The 20,315-nt window shown below is 36.6% G+C and overlaps 1 protein-coding gene across 3 annotated transcripts in view; it reads left to right on the forward strand.

The window, feature by feature from the left end:
* The window catches only part of FBN2 (fibrillin 2), a 177,441-nt gene that overhangs the window by 57,134 nt on the left and 99,992 nt on the right, over positions 1-20,315 (forward strand). For 2 of the 3 annotated variants that reach the window (XM_080373133.1, XM_080373135.1), the window contains exons 8-13: positions 7,573-7,698; positions 9,712-9,864; positions 10,634-10,867; positions 11,723-11,860; positions 18,961-19,080; positions 19,636-19,761. In XM_080373133.1, coding sequence (XP_080229259.1) covers positions 7,573-7,698; positions 9,712-9,864; positions 10,634-10,867; positions 11,723-11,860; positions 18,961-19,080; positions 19,636-19,761 — 897 coding nt within the window. The remainder of the gene's footprint in view (positions 1-7,572; positions 7,699-9,711; positions 9,865-10,633; positions 10,868-11,722; positions 11,861-18,960; positions 19,081-19,635; positions 19,762-20,315) is intronic. The other variant, XM_080373134.1, reaches the window with a different exon arrangement.

Below are 20,315 nucleotides of genomic sequence, written 5' to 3' on the forward strand. Positions count from 1 at the left end.
AACCTGACACATACCTGACATGATTAGTTTTGTAGTATCTGAGTGCTGTTGTTGGCTTCTAAGCAATGTAATTCTGCAGTGGTTCCACAACATTTAGGAAATGAGTAAGCATCTATTGCTTGCAGTTTTCTTTGTATAACTGGCTGGTTTTACTATCATTTTATGTTATGTGTGATACCTAACAATAAGTACAGTTATGATTTTGAAAAATTCTGGCAGTACAGTTTATCTTTCAGTAGAATACAAGCTTAAGTTTACTGAGCATTGCAACATAAAGTACACAAAATTCAGAAACATTCTCTTGTAATTGTGCATTAAATATAAGCAACTAACAGGAAACAATTTGCAAATGTTGAACGTGACTGTGATGCCTCACAAGAAAAAGTAGATTTGAAAACGCTAGAGCTATGATCAACTCATGATTTCAAAGCTGAAACAAAACCAGTTATAAATGCTAAAGAAACCTGTAGTGTATTTGATTGTGTAGGCAATGTAGAGATTTGAAGTGTATGCTTTGTTGTTACTTATCTTGCATTTGTGTTGTCAGCTGCAAGACATTTCATTGGAAGACTTTTATTCAGATTGATACTCTGAATTACATCTGTTTACTTTGACGGGACCTTTTCAACTTGAGAGTGTTTAAAACTTTTTATAGTATTAAATGCAATTATTAATTTAATGTTAGAGAGTAACTTTAATAGTTTTTTGATTAATAGTTACTTATCCTTTTTTGTTAGAACTGCGCTTGTTTTTTTGATTCTTTCAATCATGGTGTATTTATTATTATTCTATGAGACTTGTACAGCCAGAGTAGTGCTTTTGTAGCCCAAGCCAGCTGTTCAGGTGTTGGTCCTAAAAAAAGGCATTTCTACTGTGATAAATCTACCATCAGAGCAAAGACAGCATTTAGGTATCTGTTATGGCGGATTACTGTCTCAGTTCAATAAATGAAGCTCCTGTTGTGATGTCTGTAATCTGCCCATGGCAGTGCTCATGCTTTACTGGTGCTGCTAACTCAAGAAGAACTCTGTGTGAAGGAGACCTAATACCTCCTGTCAGGCAAGGATGCAGAAAATCCATCAAATAGATGTTTTCATAGAGATCCAAAAAATGCAGGTAATTTTTTAGACGTTGTGTTTCTGCCTGGCATCTGCACTTCAGCTTTGATGCCAAAAAGAGAACTTATTCAATGGTATGTTTCTTTCCTTCTGAAAACAGTAATTAAAGTATTCTTTGCATTCTGCTTTGTTAACCTATCTAAAGCTCTGCTTTGATTGTTAAAAATGTTATTCAACAGTTCTTCCTGATAGTATCCACAGGAAAACATGAAGGTATTTTTAACATATATATGCTTAAAAGTCTGTGATGATTATGGGACTGTGCATAATAGCAATCAAACATCACCTGCAGTCTGAAATATTTGCTGTTATTTCATAGTTCAGTAATCAATGGTTTTTAATTTCCTGCTTTGTTGGCAGCCTACTGCAGAACAGGTCATACGCTCTGGCTTTGTTTCTTCTAAGCCCCTGCCACTTCTGATGTGGAGAAGTTAGGTACTAATTAGTCCCTGGTCAGAGCTACCCCACTAGCTTCCCTAGTCACATAATTCCCCACAGGGAATTATGAAAATAACAACCTGCAGTGCCCAGTTTTTCTGGGGAAAACCCCCAACATTATGAAACTGTTACTTGTCCATTGCCCCATGCTTCACAGAGGATAGTAATGCCAAAATTATACCAGCATACTGTGCTTACATTATTCCAAGAACAGAGCAGATAATGAAAGCCAAGCCATAGTTTTATTCAGGCTTTTTTTTTTTCTATTTTTTTTTTTTATTAATAAAGGCTTTGAGAGTTCATAATCTCTCAGTGTGAGATTTATAGGATAAAACTATAGCCAGTTTTTAAAACGGTTGCACTTTCAATTAGTGGAATTGGTCATGTGAGTGAAGTTACATCATTTATGTATATGGCTTGGGCCATTGAGAAGTATGTAAGAAACTGGTCTCCTATGAGTTAGAGCCTGTACACAGAGAAATTATTGGCTAGCAACTGCCTTGTTTTAGTTAGTTTTTTTTATTTAAAACACTATATACAAGTGATGTGGTATGGAGTATTCTGCTTGCTCCTTTCCCTTCTTTAAGTATGGAAAACCAGATAAAATATTATTTGCTGGCTACAAAGGACAAAATCCAAGTTGGAGTCAATAAGCAGACAAGGTTTCAGTGTTCAGAGGCAGGGGCTGGAATATTACACTGACTATTCAGACCTTCTTTATTTAACAGCAAGTCTTCTACTTAAGAGAGAGGGATTTGAGTTCTCCTGCCACATTCTTTGCCCTTAAATATCCAGATGTATTTTGTGGGTTAGGTTTTTTTCTCTTTTTGTTCCTCCTGGAAATAATAGCTATTGTTAGAATAAGTAGGAATGTTCATGTTAGACTTTTTGTGCCATAATGGATTTTGCTAGAACTACACTAAGCAATAAACATTGTTGTGCTGGGCTATTTGCTTGCATTGTATTCCTATGTTCCTTTCAGTAAAAAAGGCATATATTCCTCTTACTGGATTTATTTTGAACCTGAGATTACAGTTTACTGACATTGACCATTCAGAAATTAATGGCAGTTGTTTATCAGGAAAGAAGGTTTAAAGGGTTTCCAAAGCACATAACAACTCTGTGTGTATGCCCTCATGTGTGGAAGTGTAACTAGGTAGCTTAGGCTATTTGAGAAAATATGACCTTTTAAATTAGTCTAGTTCAGGGTTACTAATTTTATTCATAAGGTTTTCTATATTCCTGATTTATAGACGTTCAACAGTAGTCAGGACAAATTCTTCCACTACTGGGCAAGTCATGGAAGTATTCAAGGAATGGGCACAGAGATAAAATAATTTGGAAAAGGCCATTACAGGGGTTGTATCAAATTCCAGGTATCTGGAGCATTAGTGATGTCTTAACTAAACAAAAGAAAACTCCAAACCCTTCTCTTCTTTGGCCTCAAAGTTTTGATCTACAATATATTGAGTTTTCATAGTCTTTTTAGAAATTAAATTCTGTTCATTTTTAGGATGTTATCCTCCAGAATTAACCTAACTATGGGTTGTTCAAGGTTGGATTGTACCTAAATAAACTCAGAGGAGGAATAAGCTTTTAGTTGTGCTTGCTGGTTTACTTAAGAGGTGGACTACTACTTATTAGTACTTCAGGGATTTAATGTGTTCTACTTACACTTCTCAAATTGAAGATACATGACTTGACTAAATGTAGTTAGCTATGACACTCTTTAGAGTCAAAGGTACTGTTGGAGGTGGGATGCCTCTGATGCTTTTCCAAAAAGGTATGTTGCTGTACTGTTGACATCAAAGGGCTAGGACTACATGTCACAGGCTAACTAGTTTTTTTTGTTGTTTTGTTTGGTTGTTTTCCTTTTTTTTTTTTTTTTTTTTTTTTTTAATGTGCCATCACAATGCAAAGAACCTTTTAAAAGGAACAGTTTTATTTCTGGTTTTCTTGCTTTAATGTATAATTCCATTACATTGTGTGTTATTCAGATTTGATACTACCACGTATTACTATAGACTAAACTTGTTTTCAAGGAACCCTTTTTCAGAACTCAGCAGTTGAGGGCCCCTTTTCTAGTACTTTTAATTCAGTTATTCATAAAATCCTGCTTACTGTGGCAGTAAAAGTCATGAATTCTGGATGACAGGTAGCCAGGCTGGGTGTTTTTGGCAGAAGCTCACCTATTAATGCTCACACCTGCAAAGTTTATGCCGCACATTTAAATCGGTTCTCATATTGAGACTGTCTTTCTCATCTTGTGTGCAATATTGCAACCACTCTTTTTCACCTTTAAGACAGCATCTCTGCTTACTATCTTTGGAGAATTTTCCCTGAGACTGTTAATTTATGTATTTTGGAGGGGGGGAAGGGAGGAAATTGAGTAACTTTTTCAATCAGCCATCCTAAAAATAGTTCTTCCTGAGGTAAAGTCTCAGAATTTCCAGTCAAAGGTAACAGAGATCTTGTTGAAGGAATTGCACATGCAAAACCAGGGAGGGGGAAGGAGAAACAGAGATTTAGGTTAAAAAATAGTGACAAAATAATCCACTGACTTGGTACTGCTCCAGTAAGTAAGAAAATTATTCTTCCACAAGGGTTCTCCATATTAATTGGTCAAAAAAAAATGTATTTCTCTCCACATGGAGAAGACTGTGGAGTCTTCCTTCCATTCTGGTCACTGCCCAGGTTTCAGGAAGGTACTTCCTCCCGTCCCAGCTCCCTGTCATTCTTGGACAAAAGCCCTAGACAGTGTTAAAACCCTGTGCTTGTAGGCAGGTGAGAAGGGTGGTCTATGTCCTGCAGCTTTGCAGAAGTGGCTAACTACTTCCTTCCTATGCCTTTCACTTGCCAGGCTACAAAGCCACCTACTCATTACCTCAAAAGGGCTTTGTACTGTATGACCCACTAGTTCGGAATTTGGTTTCCTTTGGTAGATCAGGTGTTATGTTATGCCTTTAAAGTAGCAGGTACATGTGCCAAACAATGAAAATTAAGGGAAAACTCTTGAGTTTTCAAGTCCCTGCTGGTTTTAGTAGTCAGATTTTTATAGATTCATTTTTCTTGTGTTTGTTGGTGGTGTGGTACCTTAGTTATCAAAAAAAAACCAAAAAAAATGGATGCCATGAAACATACCAAATTTAAGACCCACTCTATGAGAGTGACTGAATGAAATAGATATTTTGAAAATGTGTGTTCCTGGCATAGGGATTGTTAAATTTAACTTGCTCATATATCACTGATGGTAGTTGCTACCAGCTTTGCGCCATCCCATTCATGTGTACATCATTTGTATCTTCAGACAGTATTTCCCTGCTGCTAAATTGTGATCACCGTGCTGGTATTATCTTTATCAAAGTTTAAGTGCCTCTAAACTTTAGAATTAGTCTTGGAATTTATTTTTAGAACCACTAAAGCAGTGATGAAAAAGGGTAGTATTTTCCTTGAGATCGAAGGTGTACTTCAAGGGATGGTAAAATAAGGGAGTTTTCTTGCACAAGCATCCAGTGACCGCAATGGCAAGGTTGTCACTTTCCAGAGAAAGTAAGTTCTTCCTGCAGAGTCCTCATTTTGACCCATTTTCTTGCCCCTCTGTCTGACCCGATGTTTCAGACTGTGTGTGTATACAGAAGACAGTATTAATGTTTAAAAGACTTACGTGTTGTGAAAGACCTGTACTGCATGAAACTTCTCAACAAGGCATGCAGTCGGTTCCAGTTCTGTTTTGATTTACACACATGGTTTCATTTCATTGGATTAAATCAGATGGTAAGCAGTTCACCACATTATATATATTGTTTTTAATATAGTAAATTAATGCAAGATTTCAGAGATTTCCTGGGGAATTATTTGGTTTTGATTTATACCATCATTTGGAATTCTGGAATCTCTTAAGTGGGTAACTACGAAGTCTTAAGTGAAAGCATTATTTCTTAGAAGTCTTGATTTAGGAAAAATGATGCTTTCTTTTGTACATATTTGAGTAGATGTCTAAAATGTAGGGAATAGTTGTCATCATTCTGTAACTGGTTTACTGTAAAATTTTAACTCTTTGGGTGCTCTGAAATGCTTAAATAGCCCTATTAGAAAGACAAAATTTTCACTTCCCCTGATTCTGCTCCACAGTGTAAAAAAACCCAAAAGGCCATATATGGACAAGTTAGGAAGTTTGAAGACAAATTACCTGTAAGATAATTTTTTTTTTTCTACAGTGACACTTCAAACGACATGCCAGTGGGAGAGGGGGTGTTTTATTCATACCTTCACTTTACAAAGAACAGGTTTCATATTCTTCATGGCCTTGTAGCAGAACTTAATTTTCCTTTCAGTACTTGAATGTCCCACATAGATTCATATCTAAAGGGAGTTCTTCATGTGTGGACCTTCCCATAGTGGGGAACTAACCTTTTTAATATAATTGCAGTGGGTGCCAGCAGTTTTGGCACTCTTCCTTTTCTTTGAGTTTTCAGTGTGAAGAATGTAGCAAGGGAGGGAGCAAAGTATTTATCACATAAAAGCCTCCCAAGAAATAACACCTGCTAAAGTTTATTTCTCAAGTAGTCATTCATCTCAAGAGAATTTCTAGAGTGACAGCTCCAAGGAAATGATAGGTCTGTGTAAAAGTGCAAGGAATGGTCTGTGGGGTGCTAAGGCTTTCTCACAAGGAAAGTGAAGAACTTCACAGTGTTATCACAAGATAACTTCTGTCATATGCTCTTTCTGATGCTTCTCCTGCATTATTTGACATGAGACAATCTGAGTTCAACAGTCTGACTTTTTTGGTTTGTTTTTTGTTTCCCAATATGAAAGCTAATTGAAATAAATACTGCATCCAGATTTTTACAAACAAGCTAAACCAAAGTCTTGTATGTAGAACTACCTTTGCTATCAAGGCATGCAAAACCTGTGGTATCATATAATTCCAACTGGAAAACATAACTCATCTCAAGCTAGTTAGAAAGTTGGCTCATGTGTTCCTGTGTTTTTTCAGAATGCCTCCCGTGTTAAACCTGGGCCACAGTTCACATTCACTGAAAGCCACTTGAAAAGCTAATAGACAGAGGTCAGTTAAAAGCAAAGTTAGGTTATTAAAGTGACCCTAAAAATATTCATTTGTCTGAAGATTGTCACATTTGTAGAACAGAGCGGTTACTTGAAGTCGCTTGTTTGTATAAATGGTCATGACAGTTTTTACTCTCATGCTGTTCTTCCCACCTGTATTTCTTCCATTCCAGTTTGATCTGCTGTGCTTCACATCTCTAACAACATGTTCAGACTATTTCTTCCCATTGCTTCTTACTATCTCTGCTCCTCATTTTGCTTTCTGTTTCTGCTGGGACAGCACAGAGTGCTCTTAGTCCTGATGTCAAGTGCCCTAGCACTGTTACATACAGCAGCCAGTTCGTCAGCTTGATGGCATCTCACTTTGTATGTATTTACATACGAAATAGTTTCAGTGTTCAGATGAGACCACTGTGTTTAGTTAGCAGAAACTTTTGAATGGATTATAAATATCTGGGGGAAAAAAGGGAAAATAGAACATTTGGTTGCATTTGAAGAGCTCAGCCAAAATTCTTGCTTACAGTTGGAGTATTAGAAGGCCAGAAAGCAGTCAGATCTGATAAGCAATATTTCTGTGGTCACAGAGCCCAGACTTATCATGCTTGGCTGCTGTACCATCCTCCCTCCTTCAACTCAAAGCAGGATGTGTATTTTGGTATTGCATTATAGCTGTTCTGTGCTTCCTAGAGATGGCATTCAGTATGTATCATTTAGAGGAAATCCCAGACTCTAATGTACTATGCAACTTGAAGTGGCGCACCCCTTGAATGTATAAGGAAAGCCTCCTTTAGACGGCAAATAAAATTATTTGTAGTATGTAAACACCAGCAATATGTTATTCAATCTGAGCTGAATAACAGCTTCATTTCAGAAAAGCTCTTTCCCTCTTTTTAATGCAATACGTTCGAGTACTCTGATAATTATCCTATGCCCTTTCCTTTTTGGATAGATATTGATGAATGCAGCATCATCCCAGGAATCTGTGAAGGTGGTGCATGCTCTAACACTGTAGGAAGCTATTTCTGCATCTGCCCACGGGGTTATGTCACATCCATGGATGGCTCCCGCTGTATTGGTAGGTATTCCACCCTGTAGGGTTTTAGAGCTCTCAGGATTATTAAGGGATTTTATACATAGCAGCAGCAGCATCTGTCCCAACCATCTAGTACTTCTCCCCTGCCCCAGGACCTCACTAAATGCTAACTCATCAGTATCTCTGATCCAGCTACTTAAAATTAATAACATGCTCTGATGATGATGATTGCCGTTGCAACCATGTTTATGTGGATAGTAGATCCCTCTGTGTCGACTGTATTATAGCCTGAGAACTCCTACCTGAGATCTGGATCTTCTTAGGAAAATATCAATTAATTCTCCCTGTTGTCTTGGCAAACATATGAAATGTTAATTATATTTCTTTGTCTAACCTGCATCTGATGAAACCAAAAGCTAAGCTCACTTTGGTTCTAAAGGAGCAAACATCTGTCCTTCCTTGATATTTCAAGTTTCATCTTACATAGGTTAATTTAACCTTTAGAGACCAATACAAGGCACATATATGAACTCAGAAGGTATTAAATAGTGTATGCCGAGGTGCCAGTAATTTGGCTGGAGCAGACAATAAAACAAACCAAATATTAAATTTCAGTAGATTGCAGCTTTTACAGGACAGTTTTTTTAAAACCTGTTTCTGTATTATGAAAAAGATGTATCTCATTTTTGCATGTGGTAAGTTCTTTCGTGCAGCTGCATGTGTCAAATATGTGGTACAAACTATTCTGATAAATGAACTAAAAATACTGCATACCATTAACAATTGCTAATAATAGTGTCTTTTCTAGTTCTCATGTGGTTTTTTTCAGACAGCGCAAAGCACTTTGTTCTCATGTTGGGAAAGGGACGGGAATTCTGAAGGGCTTCCTGAATTACAGATAAATGCTGTAAGCCAGTAGCAACACAAGACCTACAAGTGATTTCACATGGATAATTTTTTGCACAGTGTAGCCAGCTTTTGCTATACAGGTTCATTTGAGGAGTGCCAAACTTCAAGTATATTGCATCTGGCCTCATGAATACTGAGAACCTGTGATTTCCAGTATGATCAAAATTTCTGTGCATTTTGGCATGTTTTACAATCTGGTTTCTAAAATCAGCCCCCAGAACCAATTGCACACAGATCACATGCCGTGGTCTGCTAAGGCAAGCCCTTATGTCACAGAACCTCCTTCCCTTAAATGAAAATGTGCCTGGAAGTTCTTGTGCTTTCAAATGTGTATGGTATTGGAGTATAATTTGTGTACTCTAGAAATATAATTTCACCTTTACTTAGAAGAAAAGTGAAGAATGTAATCTGTATTAATATAAATAATTTTGTTCCTCCCAGTTTAAGACAGAATACTCACTTTAAACCAACGTATCAGAATCGGCTCAGTTACTGTAATTGGTACTGTGTCTTTCAAAACTAATTAAGCTTTTCTCCTAGGCATCATTCAGGAATATGACAACAAAAGATATAGGATGTGTCCTCGAAGGAACTAAAATATAATAAACACTGACGTATTTATATTGAGTAGTTTTCACATGGCACTGCTAAAAATACTGTTGTACATTCAGTCTGCTGAGCAGAGCAGCCTGGATAACATTTCTTCAGTCAGATGCATCTACACCAAGAAAAAATTCATTAAATGAATGTACTGATGTTGATGTTGTTACATGGAATGTCTTGATTTTTATATATTTGTATCTAGTTTCTATTTGTACTTGCTTTGTATCTTTTGTGTCATCCATATTTCCCATTAGCTTGATCAGACTTTTAAGATTGCATGTTGGATTAATGCAAGACTAGTGTTTATACAATCCTAGTGTCACTGAAATAATGTGATCCTGCAGTAAACCAAATGTGCAATGTGTTGGTACTTACCACCTGAGATAATTATTGGGGGTGTTTTGGGGTATTTGGGGGTTTAGTTTTGGGTTTTTCGTAATACAACTTTTTTATCATTTCAGTCCTTACATGAATTGAATAAGGGAAAGAAATCATGAGAGTTCATGTGACTAATTGTGGTTTTCTTTTTAAATTAACTACCAGATCAGAGGGCAAGTATGTGTTTCTCCAACATAGTGAATGGCCGCTGTGCACAGGAGCTTCCTGGTAGGTTCACCAAAAGGCAATGCTGCTGTGAGTCTGGCCGGTGCTGGGCCGTCGGATCTGTTCCAGAGATGTGTCCTGTCAGAGGATCTGGTGAGTGGCTGGTTGGTTGGTTGGTTTGTTTTCTCCTTACTGTCCATTCTAGTTGGGATGGAGGTCACTGGAATATTTAAAACTAGTTTAAAATGTAGGCTAAATGGAAAAAGAAAGTCAGGAATTACATTATTATTCATTCTTGTGTTTTTAATACTGATGTTACCATCTGTGAACCATTTTTTTCTGGTCCATGATTGTTTGGGACTAGTTTCTTTAGCGTCCTTTTGTTGACTTTGGAAATAGTTCTTGGGAAATGGGAAAGATTTTGTGGTCAAGCTTGAAGAGGAAATGACTCTGAGGGTCCTTAGTTCATTTTGATTTAAAGGAACAGCTGCTCTCTTGTTCCATTAAATTTTGGGTTACTTTGAACTAGAAATGCATCAGTATTTCATTTTTTCTTTCAACTCTGCACACAGAATAATAGTCCACATCCCTAGTGAGATGTATTTACAGTTTATCTGTATCAAGATCTCTGACTGACAAGGGAGTTACAGTGCTGCTGGCAACATATCAACAAAAAGATTTCAACAAATAGTTTTAAATTACAATATTTCCTTTTATTATTTTTAGTGTCCTTCCTTAAATAACACCTGTCACAATCATGGGATCTGCCTGAGATTAGGAGTAGGAGAAGGAACACATAACATCAAAGAAACAAGGAGTTGGTGTTCTGGTTTTTGTAGCATACAAAGATCTGTATCTTCCTTATAAGCTGACTCTGAAGGGTTGATTTACTTCACGCTTCTCTGTGCATTGCTGTTAACAGATGAACACCGCAGACTCTGTGTGGATGGCGTTCCTGCTGGAGGTGGTTCCAGAGGTGGTGGGACAGGAGGAAACGGGTTCCTTCCCAGTGGCAATGGCAATGGCTATGGCCCAGGAGGTGCAGGAATCATTCCTATCCCTGGAAGCAATGGTTTCTCCCCAGGTGTAGGTGGAGCAGGGGTAGGGACAGGTGGTCAAAGCCCTGCTGGAAGTGGCCCAATAATTACAGGGCTAAGTACGTACTTGCATTGTTGTGGCTTGTTTCTTTCTTTTTCTTTTTTAATTTCTTCTATTGATTTCCTTTTTTTCTGCCTAATTTTTCGTCTGGAAATGGTACGGTATTCTTAAGACACAAAAATGCCTTTGCATTCAAGCACATTTAAGAGACTTCAGTTGATACCTTAGGAAGTTCAGGAGTCCTGTTTTTAACAACAGTTCAGATGTAGAGATTTTGTTTTTCGCTTCAGTTATAGAGTCCTTGAGCCTGTGCTGTCTGCTAATTGGTCTTGGTCAGCACTAATAAAACTCAAAATGTCTTTAAGTGTTTTCAAAACATCGCCAAGGTTTAAAATAAACTTTTTCGTTGTTCTTCCAAATGTAAAATATATCTGTTCTGCAGGAACACTGCCTTGACTGAAAGCTCAAGATGAGTAGTATTCAGAGGGAAGTCTCATATATGTGAAGTTGCTTATAATAAGTAAGACACCTCTAGGATCAGAACCATAAAGTTAATAAAATGCAAGGAGTATTATTAAGACAGGTCACTAAAAATAGTAAATACATAGGAAGAGAGTGCTTCAACTTTCATCCGTATTGTGGTATATTCATGAGACCACTGACAATCTCATCAGGCTGTACATGTAAATGGAAATCATAATTACGGCTGTCTAATGTGGTTTTTGTTTCTGAGAGATACTTGTTTTTATTAGTTTACCGTCACATCAACAGGTACTACTTGGAAGAAATACTTGATTTGGTGAATATGTTTATGCACCTGATAACATACTTTCTGAAGCCAAGTATAATCTTCATATTTACATTTGTTTGAAAATACAAATATTTATCTCATTTTCTGTTTTTTTTTTATTAGCAATACTCAATCAAACAATAGATGTCTGTAAGCACCATCCCAACCTTTGTTTAAATGGACGTTGTATACCAACCCTTTCGAGTTACCGATGTGAGTGCAACATGGGATATAAACAGGATGCAAATGGGGATTGTATTGGTACGTGCACATTTCTAAAATCCATTTTTCACTGTTAAAAAGCTAATTTTTTTTGCTTAAAATATTTTTTTAAAAAAAAGCTTATTCTTTTCCCATCACACACTTATTAATCTTAAAAATATTGCTCTTGTGAAGGAGAGTGCAAAGACCATATTACTGAATTACTAGAATGGTTTAAAATCTTCCTGAGACATATCTGTTTCCTTAAAAAAAAAGAAATCTTTAATTGCAAAAATTGTATTGAGTATTCCTATACTTGATGGGTATTGTACATTTTTACCTTCACATGCAGTAAAGTTCAGTTCTATGCTCTCTTGTGTGATGCTCACGTAGCTCCGTTTTTGTGACAGGAGTTAGTGTTAAGTTATGTTCAAGATAAAAGTAGAATTTATGTTTTACCTACTCATAAGGAAGATTCACAGTTTGAAAGATATCAAATAATTTAAAAATGCATTAATTAACTTTTTGTTTTATTTGCATTTTATATGAATATATTGAATGCTAACTTTTTAAAGCAATCTGGATTTGTTATTCTGCACTATATTCAGTTACTGTGGACTTCACTCTTGCAGTGTCAAAGGCTTATCGGGTGTTTCAGGGAACAAAAAAATGTGGGTGTCCTTGTAGGGTAGTTGTGTGGAGAAGAATCCTGTATGCAGGATACAGCTTAGTAAATATACAGGTTCCTAAACAGAAAATTCTGGTTATATTTCTGATTGAACATTTGCTTCTTGATTCTTTATAAAGAGATTTGAGAACCATGAGTGAAAAATATTTTACAAGTGCTTGTTAGTCATAGGCTTTTTTCACTGAAGCTGTGCTTTCAGAATGAATTTTTAGCGTGCCTGTAGATTAGAGGAAAATATAGAAACAAAGTAACACAGAAAATTGCAACTATGTGAATCCTTCAGATCCAAGACTATGCAGTTTACAGTATGCAAGTGAGAACAGTATAGCCAGATTTTGTTGTACATGAGCAGAGTGGGTGTCAACCAGAAGCTGATGAGTACCAGGACCTGCCTTGAATGTATATATAGATATACATATATATATGTCCCCGGAATAGTAATATGTGACAACTTTCCTTTGATTTCCCCGTTTCTTACCATGTTTAACCTCTTTTCCTTTCACATATTGACTTGATATACTGCACCTGAAAGTTTGCAAAATCCCTTAGCTAGGCCGTCTCTTTTACCAGAAGTGTCAGGTACAGCTACATCGTTCCTGACAACTGTTTGTACACTCTCTTCTTAAGAAATCTCAGTTGATGAAGATCCCACCACTTCCCCAGGCAGTTACAGTGCTCCAATAGTTGAACTTCCAGAAAGTTTTCAGAACATCTAATCAAATATAATCACTGTTTTGAAAAAAAAAAAAATAAATTCTGCTCATTGTTTCTTGTCTTATCCACAGTATGTAAGAAAAGCAGCTCAGTACCTCTCTCTTTGCACTTTTGTGTACTTGAAGACTGCTGCAGTTCTTCCAAGTTTTCCTCTATCATAGAGCAAGCCCAGCTTTTCCAGCTTTTTTTGTTTGGGTGAGAGTTTTATGTATCTCTGATCTCTGGCTGGGAAATTCAAGAGGCTTAGTTTCCTGCTGCATCCCTGGGCCTTAGGAGCTATATGTACATTGTAAGTGGGGAGTGGGAGTTTTACTATAAATCTGTCTTGCATGGCTCTTTTTTTCTTTATAGTGTATGGAGAGCCTTGGCACTTTTATTCACAGCACTAAATTTTGCGTTACTGAAATCAACAATATATTTAACTATGGTGAACCTTGACTCTTGAAGAACTGTCTTGAAATGTGCTGAGCATCTTCTGAAAGCTGGTGTATTGAACTAGTATTTCTTGATAAAATCTAGTTCACAGCTTTTATTCATATTCTTTGTTACTTGGGGGGCAAGCTGAATATACCATTTGAAGCACACAGATGTTTATTATCTACTCGATAACACAATGTATTTATTACATTTTTATTATTTTTGCTTTCTAAGTTCAAATGAAGGAATAAAGATGAGAAATGATAAAAATCTGAATATATGGTTGTTACAAAGCTAGCAACTGAAAAAAGTGAAAGGCCTTTCTAAACTGTCCTTTCTGAGGCAACCGTCCTGTGTTTGAATAATTAAAAAGCAGTGATAAATAACATCGTACTAGAGCATGATTATGATAAATTCTTGCTCATGCTTATAAATAAATATTCTGCATGAGGAAATACACTGAAAAAGCACATCGCTGTAAAAAATGATCCTCTATGCCATGGAAAGGCACAGTGTCAGTGGTTCCTAAAATAATTTCCTGTTAAGGAAAGACAAATTCGACTGAGCTATTTTGTCCTTCATATCAGCAGACAGCATAAAGGTGCTATGTGATTCAGCATCAGTTTACTATGTCATATGAGATTTGAATGCTGTTAAACTAACAAAGCTCTTTTTTTAATTTGTGAAGCATGAAAAATAAATGGCAACACCTAGGTAAAAATTAGTGTGGTTTGATACTATTACAAGCATTTAATTATAAATCAAATGCATATTGATAACATGGCATATGCAAGCTAAGAGCGTAGGAAAAAATGAGTTGTGGAAAACAAAATCAAACCAAAGCAAATCTTGATGCAAGTGGTAAAGTTAACTCTGAAATAAGAGGTCAGACTAGATACCAGGAATTAATAATACTAGGAAATTTTACATATTTAGATAAACTGAAGGCCTTACCAGGGCTTGGGTGACCTTTTAGACTTCTGCTTTTAGTGAACACCAGTTTCAGTAACACTGGCACAAAAGAAATGGTTCAGTGCCTTTGCTTCCCAGCCTAAATGGCCAGGTGCTAACTTTGTCTGAGTGGCTTTTGGGATTATTCCAGAACAGGATTTAAACTCTGTGGTTGAGCCTATTGTGAAATGCTTCATTTGCTCTCTCTTCGCGCACCATTATACTCAGGCTGCAACAGGTGAAGTTACATGGGTTTAATTTAAACTTTTTTTTTTCAGTTCTCATTTAAGAAATCATGCATGAAAAAATGAAGCAGGACAACCATCTGTGGCTTCAAAGGCCCATCAGATTTGCATGTCTGGGTTCTGAAATTGACTGACAGAAAGCTATGTGTTCTTAACAGCTGGCTGGCATTCTGTCTCTTTCTCTGCTGCAGGGTCACCATGTAAGCCACCAGCCTTGCTACTCACCTTTCAGCCTAGGCTTGTGATAATAGTGAAGCTTTATCTGGTTTTCAGTTTGAAAATAAAGTGCCTGGAAACTGTGAGAATAGATTGATAGATGCATTGAAAAATTAATATTGGTGACCTGGTTTAATTTAAACACACAATTATGTGCCAGGAAAAAGTTTTACTCACTTAGCAAAATCAGTCCTGACTTCGTAATGCACACCTCAGCATGAAACAACAGTTTGAAAACCAGAGCAATTTTGGATGCACTGGGTTCAAAACAAAAATTTCAGCTGTTTTAACAAAAGCAGAAGATGCTGTCCCAGCTACAGTAATGTCCTAGGTTGAAAGCAGGGGAAAAACCACCAATAATGGCTTCCAGCAAGTTTGTAATTTTTCTTTTTTCCCTGTATGAAACACATCAGTCGTTACTAATTATTTTAACTCTTCAGTGTTTTGCCTACTGCATAGCTGCTTCTATTCAGAAGACTTTTTATAAGATACAGTACTTTATGAATATCTATCTTAAATAACACAGCTTTGTTCCACTGTTATTTTCTAGTTACGTTATAAAGAAGTAGCCAGAGTATCTCAAGTGCCACACTGAATTGGTGAATTATGAATGGTAGTTGCTATAAATCACACAGAAAGTTGGCTTAGAAATGTAGGCAGGAACTTAACTGCATGGAATTTCTGTATGTACTGATGCATGCTAGATGAAATTAAAGGCTTGCTTGGATCTAGCTTGGATAGTCCTCTCATTACTGAAAGAACAGTCTTGGGGTATTGGGAACAGTTACATTTCAGTGTATGGGGTGAGGTTAATGGTATATAAACGAACACTCTTTCCATACTGCTCTATCTATCTGGCTGCCTCCTACCCAAGCAATAAATTAAGAAGCCAGAAATCATTACATATTTTTGTATAGAGTTAAATAAAAGCCTTACGTAAAAAATATCCTGCCAAATAAAAAAATAATGGCATTACATACTGCTGTCTGACCTAAACTTGTATTATGCTGCTCTCGTGGTGGAACATGCCTGATGGGTCAAGGACCGTAAGTGTCCTAAAGTGATCTGGCACTGAAGAGTCAGTTCTTTTTCCCAAACTGATAGACAGCTGTAATATTATTACCTTTCCTTATTTCATTCTGTTTATAAAGAGTATGGATAAAACTGTGGAGACTTTGAAAGTGGCAGCAAGCCTGTAGCTGTGCTGTGAAGAATTGTAGTTGTTTTGTGAATACAAATCTCCATATTTTAGATTTTGTAATATATCTTCAGACTTACTGCAGTAAGTCTTAAGGGGGCTTTGTAAGTTTCATACTGTGTCTAGTGAAATTCTCTCAAGTGTTAGAGATAAAAACTGAAACGTGGAAATAAGTGGGATGCAAATGTTGAAAGAGAAATATTTGATACTGAAGAAGGGTGTACTGGGAGGTAGAATAAAAGAGTTAAATATCTCTGTCTCAGATGTTTCCTGTTTATACTGCTGGAATATGCATGCTTGCAATGCAAACTCAAAGCCAGAAACTTCTTTATATTAACATATATTTGCCATTTCCCTCTTTTATCAAGAGCTTATAAAAATAAGAGCATCTTAAGATGCATATTTTATATGGAAATCATCTGATGCACATGGCTTTGGAAGGATTTTCTAAGCTTAAGTCAGCTATTTCATAGAGGAACACTTCATTCCTGCTGTACAATTTATAAATTAATTTACAGTGAGATCCATTTCTAGAATGAATATGTTTTCTTTAACAGATGCAGCAAGTTGAAGCCTGTAATGAAGTAAGTCATAAATGTCATTCTGTGTAGGAAAACTAAACAAAAATAGATGAGTGCCATATCTAGTTCCCTCTGTCCTCCCCTATGCTAAAACAAGATAAATATACAGTAAAGTCATTTGAATTAAGACATTTGACAAAATATTCATGTGAAAATGTGATTTAGTGTTTAACATTTTGTTGGTAGCTGAGGACTTTGTTGTGAAGCAATTATGTGTGATCCTACTTGACCCTCCGTATCAGCTGAGCACTGAGGAAAAAATACCCAATCTAGCACTCATGAGAAAGAGCATCCCAACAGCCAGGCACCATACAAAAGCATGAGAGCAGGAAACTACTATAATTACATAGAAGTCTACTGCAGTATAAAGATACGCTTACTGTTTTCTTCATTGTATTTAACACTTTGAATTTTTCTTTTCTTTATCTTGCTTCATTCTTGTGGGTTTACTGGAGCGGTGCTATCAGTTGCTATGCAAATGTGAATGAACTAAATATGCTGAGAAGAGGTATTTGATTCTTCCATTTGCTTTGCCTTCATTTGTTTAATTCTTTATTCTAAACAATCTGATTGTATCTAGACACCTAGAGTGCTGTAAACCAGCTCATTAACTCAGCGATTTGGGTAAACTCAGATCTGTTTGATATGTATATTGATGCTATTGATTTTAATTGTGTATGCACTAACACAGTAAATCCTCTGAAATGTATGGTCTTGTTTTTGGTTGAATTAGAACAAAAGTAGCCTTTTGCCATTTCTTAAAATCAGGTCATTCATGATGCAATACTGTCTAGAAGTGCACACTTATTTAATGTATAAATGTTCTTAAAAGTTTTATTTCTCATTCCATCCCATTATTTCCAAGATGTAATGAGCTAAGTTTTAGAACTAGAACTGACAGAGGGTGGGTACAAATGATCAGCAAAATTACCCTGTTTTTTTCCTGGTATTTCTAGTAGTATATACTGCAAAATGCTTGCAAAAATCGTTGTTACTAAGAGCTGATCAGCAGTGACTTAGTTCCAGCTTCCTATGGCAGCTTACAGCCAGATACCAAAAAACTGCAAATCACCATTGGCTCTGTAGTGTTAAAGCCTACCTAAATGCAAAGATGTGTAATTTCAGACCTGTAAGTGAAATGGAGGGCATAGCTGGAAGGAAAAAAGTAAAATTGGCAAAGCTAATTGATGAAGAAAGCAGGATTTCGTCAAGGGGTCTATTCACTTTGTAACCCATAAATTTAGCTGTAGTAGAGAAGAGCTGCTCAGGCCACACTCTGGTAGCTGCAGGAGATACTGAGCCAGCAGTCCTGCCTGGCAGAGCAGAGGGATGCGCTTGCTCCACTCCCTGGATCACAGAGGACAAGGATCCTGGGAGGGATTAGAGGAGCGTAATGGGGAAGAACAGTGTTACTTCAGAGCTGGGAATAGCTGACTCATTGGTAACCGCTGGGGTTCAAATTTAGGAATGGTTCTTGAAAAGACTTAAAGTTTTCAGAGCCCTATGTCAAGGAGTTATTTCCAAACAGTTACCCAAGATTTAAGGTGGTTAAAGTGTGTTTGGTTGCACCCAAATACCAAAAGCCTTTGGAAAGGAGAGTAAGGTACTTCATAGAGAAAGGCTAGGTTAGGGGCATTACTCAAATGCAAAGAATGGGGTTGAGGATGCAATGGGGCATAAATAATTGAGATGTGATGTGCAGACTGGTGTCTCATTAAAAGTCCCTTTTGCTGGCCCCTCCTCACATTTCTACAATATAAACCTGTAATGTAATGGGGGGTTGGGGGATTGGATGACATGATTATCTATGATTTTAAAATGCCAATTTTGATTTATATTAGTTTTATTCTGAAGAAGAATGAAGGGTCATTCAGTTAATTGAAACTGTGTTGAATAAAGTGGTGTTCTCTTTCACTAGGCAACTGTCAAATCCCATGTCTCAAAATCCTCACACATATTTTTTATTTTGTCTTTCAACAGGTGTATAAATGATGTGGTAGCATTTCACCCCTTAATGATTTTGCACCAACAACAAGTTTTAGTATTTAGCATTCAATTGTTAGCTACCATCTTTTTTACTTAGAAATTTCTAGTCTTGAAAAAAATGTATACATTGTGAAGTCACTAATGCTTCTCTGTGCTGCCAACAGATGTTGACGAATGCACATCAAACCCATGCTCTAATGGAGACTGTGTCAACACACCCGGTTCCTATTACTGCAAGTGTCACACAGGTTTCCAGAGAACTCCTACCAAGCAGGCTTGCATTGGTAAGAAAATTTGCTTCACATTTACTGACATTGCAGATGTTCTGACCCCTTATGTCAGACGCTATTGGAGTTCAAAAAATAGTTAGCAGTACGATTTTGGTAAATCCCAAAAATTTTTATATTGATTGGAGCTCTACTTCTGGGCTACCATGCCATTTATTCTGCTGTTGTCTTTCAACGTTTATCCATTATTCTGTATTATCTGTCACTTGTCTAGGGAATTCTGCAACCAGGAATTCTACAAAAATTTCAGGAAACAGATGATTAGTATGACAGGTGTATATGTATGCAGATGAATATGTGAGTAGGTTTTTAAAGGTATTCATAAAGTAATTGCTGAGCATCACAGAATGTAGCACATACTGTACAAGTGTGAAGTAGTATTTTTCCTATCTCTGATACAATGAGAATAAATACGTAACCATCTATGGAATTTTTTTTTCTAAGTAATATTTAAATAACATGACAGTATTTTTCAAAGCAGTAATTGTCACGATACTTTACCTTATAGTATTTCTCTGATTGTGTGATTTTTATTTTTATTTTTTGCCTTAGATATAGATGAGTGTATCCAGAATGGTGTTCTTTGTAAAAATGGCAGGTGTGTAAACACTGATGGAAGCTTCCAGTGTATATGCAATGCTGGGTTTGAACTGACTACAGATGGAAAAAATTGTGTGGGTAAGAACTCTTCCAAATAATTGGCCAAGCATCAGCGTGGTGACTCTAGAAATCACAGTACTTCATATTACAATTAAGGTTACAATTAAGGATTCCTTTTTAAAATCAGGTATGACCTGAGGTGAACTCAGAGCCCTTGCATTCAAATAGTTATAATATGGAAATGCATGGTTTTAAAAAGAAAAATTGAGGTAATTTTTGGTTTTGAAGCTGCATCTTTTCTCAAGATAATATTGAATAACATTTTTCCCTAAAGCTTTATTGCAAGTGCTCCATGTATTAGCACTGCTGAAGAAAAAACTGGTTTTAATTTTGACTGCACTGTGTCAAAAAAATCTTCCTAGATAAACAAGCTCTTAATTCTATCAGGTGATTGAAACTTTTTATCCTTTCATGTAAGAAAGAAGTGACACCCTGTTCTTCCATACACAGTCTGCTGAAACACACAAAGTAACTGATCACAGCGGGGAAAAAAATTGCCGCTTTGTCTATACAGTGAAAACTCTTCAGATACTTCATCAGACTTATGAGTAGAATTTAATCTTCAAATGAAG

Source organism: Falco punctatus (genome assembly GCF_963210335.1).
Source record: "Falco punctatus genome assembly, chromosome: Z".
In the NCBI taxonomy this organism is placed as follows: domain Eukaryota; kingdom Metazoa; phylum Chordata; class Aves; order Falconiformes; family Falconidae; genus Falco; species Falco punctatus.